Here is a 10,338-nt window from a genome sequence, read left to right on the forward strand (position 1 = left end):
CTTTCAGGTACAAGCTCTCCCTCCTCTGTGAAGGCAGATCTGCGCGTCCATACCCCCCCAATAGCTAGCAATCCAAAACAGTCCAGTAGAGCCTGAGCGGTGGGTGTTGCCTTCTGACACGCTTCCGGTGATGTCAGGGGGTGTGGCATATGCAAATAAGTTATGCTAATGAGCTCCCGCACCTCTTTTTCTACGAAATGACCCCCGAGTACAATTACTTAACGACGGTGGTACCGTATGAATGCATTCAGTGATCTATCTAGATATTCAGCTCATTGATCTTTCCCTGATATAATCAGCAGGTTCTGGTCTGTTGCGCGTTCCTGGGGTGCGCTAACATAGGCAGCCCAAACACGCTCACAGCACTGCTTTGCCCAGAAAGGTATATATAAGGAACCTCGCCAATGAAATTTCAAAAATAGTCTTGAGAACCCTGCAGGGACATCCTACTAACAGGAATATGTCCCACGTGGACCAGGTATGATAAGGACTTTGTGGAACACCTCAAAACAACATGGATGACTCAGTAGTATAACCCTCAGTGCTGCTAAGGACATGTCTTCTGAGGGTCACTCGCAGACACACACAAGGGCTCATTTTGAGGGTCATTTTGAGCTGTCCAAGGGCTTATCAAACACAGTGACCAGCAAGCAGGTTGGTGGAGTGGATAGAGTGGCGGAATTAGAACCCTTGGCGTTCAGGGAGTTGGAATTCCCTGTTCTACCATGGAGGATCACTGGGTAACCCTAGGCCTGTCGCACTTCTTCAGCCCGGCCTACCTCACAGGGTAGTGTTGTGAGAGAACAGAGGAGGACCCACTGGTGGACCTCCTGATGGCACCTGGTATTTTTGGCCAATGTGTGACAGAGTGTTGGAGTGGATGGGCCGTTGGCCTGATCCAACATTGGCTTCTCTTATGAGGGGAGAATTATGTTCTAAAAGCTGCTTTGAGTTCCCCTTGGGGAGAAGAGTGGGATATAAATAAACAAATAAATGCTTAAATTAAAAATAAATAAAAGGGTTAACCAAAGATTTCAGGTTCTAGGGCTGGGCCTCCCATGAGGTAAAGTGGTCACCTCAGGTAAGAGAGGAGTCGTTCTGAAGGAGCAGTGATTTCTCATTTGGTTTTACGTCTGTGCGTTCCTTTATTGCAGGGGCATCACATTATTCAGTGGGGAAGTGTACATTTTATAAATAAATACACATTTTCCGCTTCAAGCTGTCAAATGTTTTAGGCCAGGCCTGAGGGCCTAGCTCTCTCGCACATGAAGCCCTTCGGCACGTTTCCCTGAATTCCCTTTCTTCCTCTGCGTTTCAGATCTCAACCACGCCGCCGTGGTAACGTTCTCCATCCTCGGCCTGTTCTCCTCACATGCGGCGGGTTCCCTCAGCATCTTCTTTGCCTCTGAAGTCATCCCCACCGTTATCAGGTAAGATGGGGAAACGGGGGCGTTACCTGCTCCCCCACACCTTGGCTAAAAGGTGAAGGCATGAGTAACAGACCAATCTTCATAAAATTCTCTGGCCTTTGTTCTCCCTCACCTTCCCATTCAGCCCCTTTTGTAGCATCCGGCAGAAGCTCATCTGCAGGTAGTGCCTTCCATTTTGTTTTCAAGGTTCTAGCCCTCATGTTGCAAAAATTTCACTTCCCTTTAGTGCTTGTATCGTCATTTCCAGTGCGTTGTAGTGGTTAAGAGGGTAAGACTAGGATCTGGGAGACTCGGGTTCAAATCCGCACTCGTGCCATGGAACCTCGCTGGGTGACCGTGAGCCAGTCACACTCTCTCAGCCTCACCTACCTGTTGTGAGGATAAAATGGAGGAGGACGATGTAAGCTCCTTTTGGTCCCGGTTGGGGAGAAGAGTGTGGTACAAATGAATTACATAAATAAATTTCCCCGTTGGCCACAAAGTCCTTGGCTATGGACTCCCCCCGTTGCCTTATTTCTCCCACTTGTGCGGGAGAATTCTCACACATTCTGGCCTTTTCTCACACTTCCTCACTCCAGCTTTCTCCTCAAGACCACCGCTGTAATTTTTTTTCTGGCATTCCATGCTGGGGTTGGGAACAGAACTCAGTGTCATGAGAATTTTGGTGTGCCTTTAAAAAAAAAAAGCAAACACCACCTCATTCTGGATTGTGTGACAAATACTGTTCTTCCTCTGCAGAGGGAAGGGGCTCGGTGTAATCCTCTCGTTGGCGTCCCTGGGCGGCCTAAGCGCCCCTTTGCTGTGGTTGCGAGAAAAGCACGGCTCCTTCCTCCAGCACATCGTGTTGGCGTCCTTGAACATCTTGGCCCTCCTTTGTCTGATGCTGCTACCCGAGAGCAAGCGCAAGGCCTTGCCCGAAAGCTTACGGGATGGAGAACTTTACCGGAGACCCTCGCTGCTCCGTCGGGCCGGGGGAGGCGAAAGCCGGGGGGCTGAGGAGGCGACTCGCCGTGACGACGTGCCGCTGCTCTCGACGCCAAACCCTGCCAGTTGATGCACCCACCATGCCTTCCACCTGCCAGGACGGACTTCAACTGGCCCATCCCAACCCAGGCTTCTGGCCTAGTGCGAGAGGCCTCACCCCACCCAGAAAGGGCAGCTTGAGTGAGCCCCGCTTCCTTTTTCTGTTTCTGGTGTTACGCAAGGAATGCGCACCTCCCTCTCTTCCTTGGGGGAGACTTCCCACTTGCATAAGCCATTTTCACATCCCACCAGACACAGAAAAAAGAAGACAGGCCTTGGATTTCGTATGTAAATGTATGAAGGGGGCTTTTCCTGCCACACTCAGTTCTGGTGCCAGAGCTTTAACTGCACACCCTTTACATTTGCCGCAGAAGGTTAGGCCTGAACCTACAGTACAGTTCTGGCTCGTGGGTTTGGGGTGGAGGACAGGAAGATGACTTCCCCCCCCCCCGGCCCCCTTTTCTGTGTGGTGTTTTCTTGTGCCACGACCAAGATCTTTTCTCCTAGTCCCTCACATAACCAGGATTTGTTCTCCTAGTTCCTCATAGCTGGCTTTCCATTTTAAAAGCTCTTGGAGAGGCAGAAATTGAGGCCTTCCTTCACTCTCTGCCTTTTTAAGAACTGAAAGACACAGGCACGCAACAGGGGGTGGGGGGGAAATACGTTGGTGCCCTTGCTGGAGTCATCAGCCACCCTTTAATTTTTCTAAGGATGCTTGACTATGAGCCCCCACTTAACAAGCTTAGCGTGTTCTCCTAGTAGACATGTAACTTTCTTAGAGATATCCTAAAATCTGAACCTGAGGGGGGATAACCGTTAAGTTGAACCAAGTTGCGTCTGTTCCCATTTTACAGAGCAGGAAACTGAGGCTGAGAGAGGTGGTTTTCTGTTCAACCCAGGGTCAAGCTATCAACCTATGCACCGCGTTCCATTTACTAAGGGTCTCTTTTATAGCAATTTTCTCAGCGTGCCAAGGGCTTTCCGCATCTTTGTGCTCACTCCATAGAGGGTCTCTTGAGACAAAGGATTTCTGAACTGGACTAGATGACTCTAGGCTGCCTCAAAGTGCTTTCATCTCCAAACCTTTTCTCTGTAATCCACAGAAAAGTTGTATCTATTTGTTAGCTACGTGACACACACACACCCCCAGACCTTTGACTTCAATCCCATAGTTCCCTGTTGTTCCACCCAGCCACTAGACAAAATCAGCCAACTTTTTTCAGCCGATCAGCAGGCAGAAGTTATTGCAGGTATGTATTTTCTCAGCCCCAGAAAAGGTATTCCTGTTGAATTTCTGCCTTCATGCAATTAAAGGACCAAGGGAGCTCCCACACATTTTAACAGGCATCCAGTATTACCAGCATGTTAAGTGTTATGCCACACATAGGTGGTAGCCTAAGAAAACACCCTGGTGGCATGGTCACAGGCCAGTCCCACCTGGTTAAAACATTCCTCTCCAACCTCATCGGGAACTTCTGCACCTTTTACGTCACCAAATGGAGAAGGCTTCCCTGCCCCCCATGAGGAACAGGAATGTGTCAAAGGACTCCTCTGCACCCCAAGAGACTTCGAAATGCAACCCCCCCACACACAAAAAAAAATCTAGACTTTTGACTGCTTTTGACTTTAAAGGGAAATGTACTACAGACTGTTACAACCTAAATACAGATTAAAAGGAAATCTTCTCAAGAACTTTGGTTTGCACCTCCACCCCGTAATGTTTTTTAGAAAGATGCTTGGCCCTCCCACGCCGAGCAAGGATTGGGGGGGGGGGGGGGGGGGGCTTAGCTGGGGAGGCTGCTGCAGAGATGCGCCATAAAAATCTGAGTTTATACACACAAGAGAAACTCTATATGTATCATGATTTACTGGGCTTTGCGAGACCACTTTATAGCTGCAGATTCACTACACGGATGCTGAAGGTAAGCAGGATCCCATTTCAGCTTTTCATTTTTTTTTATTTATTTATTTTTAAAGAGAAAGGCTCCTAGTAGGCACAGAAAAAGCTTGCAAATATTGAGGCCGGGGAAGAACCCAGTGAAGGGCTGCTAACAGGATCTCTCTCCCTTATTAAAATAGACTTGCTAGGCTGCCCTCCCCTATAAGTAGGGCTTAGGGCAGTTTACAACAAAATGAGAATAATTTTTTGTTGAGTCGCACAGTCGAGTCAGACTCTTCACGACCCCATGGACAAGATCTCGCCAGGCCCTCCTGTTTTCCGCCGTCCTCTGAAGTTTGCTCAATTTAATGTTCATTGCATCTATGACACTGTACATTCCAGGTTCCCATGCAGTATTGTTCTTTGCAGCATCGGACTTTCCTTTCACCATCAGACACATCCACAACTAAGCGTCCTTTCGGCTTTGGCCCAGCCGCTTCATTCTTTCTGGGGTTACTTGTACTTGCCCTCTGCTCTTCCCCGATAGCATCTTGGACACCTTCCGACCTGAGGGGCTCATCTTCCGGCGTCATATCTTTTAGCCTTTTGATACTGTCCATGGGGTTTTCTTGGCAAAAATACTGGAGTGGGTTGCCATTTCCTTCTCCAGGGGATCACGCTTGGTCTGAGTTCTCTGCTGTGGCCTGTCCGTCTTGGGTGGCCCTCCACGGCATAGCCCACAGCCTCATCGAACCACGCAAGCCCCCCGCCACGACAAGGCAGCGATCCATGATGGGGAGAATAACTAGACATTAAAACATCAATAAATAGAAACCAAACGATGGAAAACCGGGTCCCCTAGCCACCCAGGGGGGAGGGGTTGTGAGGGATGGGGGAAAATATGAGAGTGCGATGTCCTCCCCCATTGCCAAATGCCTGGCGGAACACCTCTGTCTTACATGCCCTGCGGAAAGGTAGTAACTCCCACAGGGCAAGGATGTCTTCCGGCAGAGTTCCACCAGGGGAGCCGGATTTCTCTTAAGCTGGGGACCACCAGGAAGTCCTTGTCTCCTGAGCTCAGGGCTCTTCCAGGGGCAGTCCGGAAGTTAGAACCAGTGTGGTGCAGTGGATAGGGTGCCAAACTAGGATCTGGGAGTCCCAGGTCCAAATCCCCCTCCCCACCATGGAAGCACACTGGGTGACCTTGGGCCTGTCACACTTAGCTTAACCTACCTCACAGGGTTGTGGTGAGGATAAAATAGAGATGAGGGAAAGGATGCAAGTTGCTTTTGATTTCCACTGAGGAAAAGGTGCAGGATGTAAGAAGGGATTGGATTTATACTCCACCCTTCACTACCCAAAGGAATCTCAGAGCAGTTTACAATCCCTTCCCCTCCCCGCAACAGACACCCTGCGAGAGGTAGGTGGGGCTGAGAGAGCTCCGAGAGAACTGCTCCTGTGAGAACAGCTGAGAGAACTTGTGACTGACCCAAGGTCACACCAGCAGCTGCACATGGAGTAGGGAATCAAACCCAGTACTCACAGATCAGAGTCCAAGCTCTTAGCTGCATTTGCACTGTAGTGGCTCAGCCATGCTCAAGCTCCACAATTAGGGTTGCCAGCCTCCAGGTGGGGCCTGGGGATCTCCTGCTTTTACAACCGATCTCCAGCTGACAGAGATCAGCTCCCCTGGAGAAAATGGCTGCTTCGCAGGAGGGACTCTATGGCATTGTACCATGCTGAGGCCCCTCCCCAAACCCCGCCCTCCCCCAGATCCACCCCCAAAGTCTCCAGGTCTTTTCCAACCCAGACCTGGCAACCCTATCCACAATTCTAAGACTGACCCTGCCCCAACAGACCCGAGACCAAGTTCCTGTGGCAAGTTTTCAGCCGGATTTTGCTTATATGTAATACATAGGAAAATGTGAACATTGGATTTCAAAACCTGCTGTGTCGTTTTCTCGGAAACGGAGAAGGCTTGCTGCCAAGGGCAGACTTTGTTCTTAACAGCTGTAATCAGTGCTGATAATTCAGGCACATTTAGCAATTTGACACCAGAGACGGAAAGTATCCACAGACATTTTAAGTTAGCAGTTTCCTGCCGGAGATGTTCCTTGGTTGGGGAAAGCTCTCAGGTTGGCCACCGAGTGGGCCCCGAAGACCAAAACTCACTGGCATGTTTTTGAAAGTTGCGCAGTATGAGCCTCTTATCCCTTGGCCTGGGGCCTAACTTAATTTGAAGAACTTGAAGCACAGATGGGCCTGGTTGACAGATGGCATGGCTTAACATTTGACGTCTGAGCCTGCTGGTCGGCTAATGGGTATTCGATTCTGTAAAGCTGCCAAAGTGGTCAGGTGGGCTGGTAGTGGCCAGGGCCTGTGACGATACCTTCCCTGCCCTTGTTTACAGCCAAGCCTTCTCATACAAAATTGAGTCTCATTGTTATGAAGCTTACTGGTTGACATTCAACCAATCCTACACAACAGGAGTGTGGCGATAAGATAACACACTACCACCCTGAGCTCCAGGAATAAATGCAACTTGAGGATCCTATTTATGCTAGAAAAAAGGTTAGCCTTTGAAATGTAACTGTCTCTCCCATTTTGCTAAAAAAGAGCAACAGTCGTCCTGTAGGATTGTGTTTCTCAAACACAGCAGACTTTGAAGCTGCCCAGAAAATATCTTTATGGAATGGGAAGGCGCCCATCTGATGAACCCGTATCATGTCTTCCTAGGAAGAGAAGCCACATGGTTTTTTTCTCTTCCAAAACAAAACTTAGAACCAATGCTTCCTCTAAGCTGTGGAGTCTTGCAAGCAAAGTTTCAACTTTGTCAGCTACTGGCATTAAAGTAGTGAGTGAATAATTCGGCTACTACATAAAATCAGTTTGCTTTGGAGCCATCTGTGGCGTCCCCGCTTATAGGGGAGATGGTTTTACCTTTAAACCACCCTCTGTGCACATAAACTTGGTACATTTCTGCTGCCACCAGGAATTAAAAAATTCTAAATCTCTCTCTTGGTAGAATGACCCAGGGTCTGAGCACTTCAGAGGACTATGTGGCCCTGATAAAAGACTATTCTGATTTCTGGGATACGTTTCAACAAAAATTGATTTATTTAATAAAGAACAGGTTTCTGGTTATTTTGAACTGTTGCTGATGAAAGGAACTTGTAAATATAACTGGCAAAGCTTGGTGTCACAAACAGTCTCTCAAACTCCCAAAATTCTACTCTTGACAGGTGTAGACACTCAGACTAATATATCTCTCTCATATATATACAGCCACACAGGCTGACCTTATTCACACAGAATTGACTCAAAAACTCCGTCACACAGACTGCTCTCTTCAAATTTCACACACAGAATCACCGCATAGACACCCGCCTCCTCCCACACTCAGTCATCAGCCAATCACACTCCCTCTATCACCCTTCTGCAGTCAAACTAAACATTTAAAGAAACGCACACACCAAAACATGAACTCATTACACCATCCTGAGCTAAGACAAAATGTTTGAGCCGAGGCTAAAAAAACTGAGCTAGCTCACACTAACAGCTTAGAGGTAAACAGATTTGCAGTATGTCACCTTCTTTGTAGTTGTGGGAAGACTGCCAAGACTGGAAAAAGTACACAGTGCTTATGGGGAAGCGCCCACTTTGCATAGCCCCTAAGGTTCACTCAAAAGGTGATCAGGATTTTGGAGGGCGAGGGGGAGCCTAAATCAATGCAGACCTGTGAAGGCCACCAAGACAGCCCAGCGTGAACAGTTCTGTGTTTTGTCTTTTACCATCCCTGGACACCAACAACCCCAGTAACCCAACCGACAGCAGAGCAGCCGTCATAGCTCTGCAGTCCACAGCTATTGAACAGCGCTATGGCTACTGTGTTTTTAATGAAAGCACACACAGCTCCTTGGAAAGAGTCCAAGCATCTTAGCAATAAAACCACATGCACTTTTCTTTCTTCCAAAAACATCTTTATTTTTTTCCACCCTCATAACAGTTTCTCTATTTCTTCCTCGTTACACTCCCCCACCCCCCAACCTGAATGTTCTCTCTCTCTCTCTCTCTCTCTCTCTCTCATTTTTCAAAGTCACTCTCTCCTACAAGGAAATATGGGCCTCGGGTCCTTCCCCACACCCACCAAGCCCCCAAGGGAGTCATCTCCCTGCCCCTGGTCTCTAGAACTTCAGGTTTCGGTGATATCTCTTCAGGCTAAAAAAATAAAGGAACCTGTAAAGATAAAGACACTCAAACAAGGCAATATAACATACCCCAGGGGGAGGGTGGAAGGACATACGACAGGGAAGCAGCGAAGGGGGGAGAGAGCGGGCCGGGGGGAGGGGGGAGTAGAGGAAAGAAGTGAAAGGAAGGCGCATATCCCGCAGTTCAGCAGAAAAACTTTTTTGCAGGAAAACACCCTACCTTGTGTTTTTAGAATAAAGGGTTAGGGTGCAAAACCCAAATTCATCGGTACAGACAACAGGCTACACGGGGAAAGAGGTAACGTGGGAACTCCATGTTTCTCTCTCTCACACACACACACCCGAGAATGGCAGGAGGCTGAGTTTGCCACGTCGAAATGGGCAACTAAAGCATTACGGTGGTGAACTCTTGCGCATCACCCTCCCTTCACGACCCATGCAAAAACAACCAGGAGTTGGAACACTGAAGCACACACGCAGACACACAAGACTCTTGCGCATCACCCTCCCTTCACGACCCATGCAAAAACAACCACACACGCAGACACACAAGAACCCAGTATGGGGGGACTGGTGGGGGGGGGGAAGACGGGGGCAAAAGTAAATTACAGAGAGTTAAAAGGAACCACAACAGCTGCAACAAAAAAAAGAACAAGAGTGTTGTGTGTTGTTTGGGGTGGGGGGTGGAACGGGCAGCCCTCCTAACTGCCCCCCCAACCCCAAAAATGCCAGGCCGCAACAACAGAAAGGAAAAGTGGTTCCGTTGACGCTTGACAATTGCTGCAGGCAGAAAAGGAGGAAAACAGAGGGCAGGGAGACGGCAGGGCGTGGCCGCGCGGACCACTAGTAAGTGAAAGCCGGTTTACAGCACGCCTCCCCCCTTATCTCCCCCCCCCGGAAAGGAGACCCCTTTTGCTGCACAGCTTTACACATTCTCCTCCCCCCACAGTATTTTTTTTTCCATCATGGTAACAATCTTCATTTTTTTTTCTTTTTTTTTTCCTCCTTCCTAAAACAACCACTTTTTTTTTGTTTTTAGTAAGGGGAATACCATGAGGTCGATCTGGCCCGGCCCCTGTGAAGAGAAGAAGGGAAGGTGTTAATGGAAAGCTATTGGAGAAGGCGATGAATAAAATGTCATCACCCCTAAAGCCAGAAATATCCAAGACGGAGGTGGGGAAAAGCCCGGCACCTCTTAAGAGCGGCAGGACGGAGCCCAGAAATTTCAGTTTCTGGGGTAAGGCAGGCTTAATCCTCCAGAAAGGTATGACATCCCACCCCCCAATATCTGAACAGACACCTTTGCATCCTGACTACAGTCCTGCACAAAACCAGGCATAAAATTAAGAACCTGGTGGCATTTTGAAGCAAAAGAATTGTATATTGCGCATTATTTCAAACCTTATCTTTCAAATCTGATTCAAGGAGCCCTTAAAGAAGGATTTCGGGGTACAGTTCTGGTGATAAAATATTAAACTGTTCAAATTAGCTTGCAGCTTTTGCCACTCAATTAGCTGTTGCGGATTTTCCGGGCTGTGTAGCCGTGGTCTTGGCACTGTAGGACCTGACGTTTCGCCAGTAGCTGTGACTGGCATCCTCAGAGGTATAACACAGAAAGATGGAGTACACAGAGACACAGAGAGTACTCTATCTTTCTGTGTTATACCTCTGAGGATGCCATTCACAGCTACTGGCGAAACGTCAGGTCCTACAGTGCCAAGACCACGGCCACACAGCCCGGAAAATCCGCAACAGCTAATTGAGTGGCAAAAGCTGCAAACTAATTTGATAGTTTTAA

General features: G+C 48.5%; 1 protein-coding gene across 1 annotated transcript in view; it reads left to right on the forward strand.

Moving 5' to 3' along the window:
* Nucleotides 1-4,151, forward strand: part of SLC22A17 (solute carrier family 22 member 17) — a 7,401-nt gene extending 3,250 nt beyond the window's left edge. The window contains exons 4-5 of the mRNA XM_015406320.1: nt 1,319-1,430; nt 2,169-4,151. Of these exons, the coding sequence (XP_015261806.1) occupies nt 1,319-1,430; nt 2,169-2,484 (428 nt within the window). The 3' untranslated portion in view covers nt 2,485-4,151. The remainder of the gene's footprint in view (nt 1-1,318; nt 1,431-2,168) is intronic.
* Nucleotides 4,152-10,338: the final 6,187 nt, after the last annotated feature.

Source organism: Gekko japonicus, unplaced genomic scaffold, assembly GCF_001447785.1.
Source record: "Gekko japonicus isolate JY-2015 unplaced genomic scaffold, Gekko_japonicus_V1.1 scaffold1746, whole genome shotgun sequence".
Taxonomy (NCBI): domain Eukaryota; kingdom Metazoa; phylum Chordata; class Lepidosauria; order Squamata; family Gekkonidae; genus Gekko; species Gekko japonicus.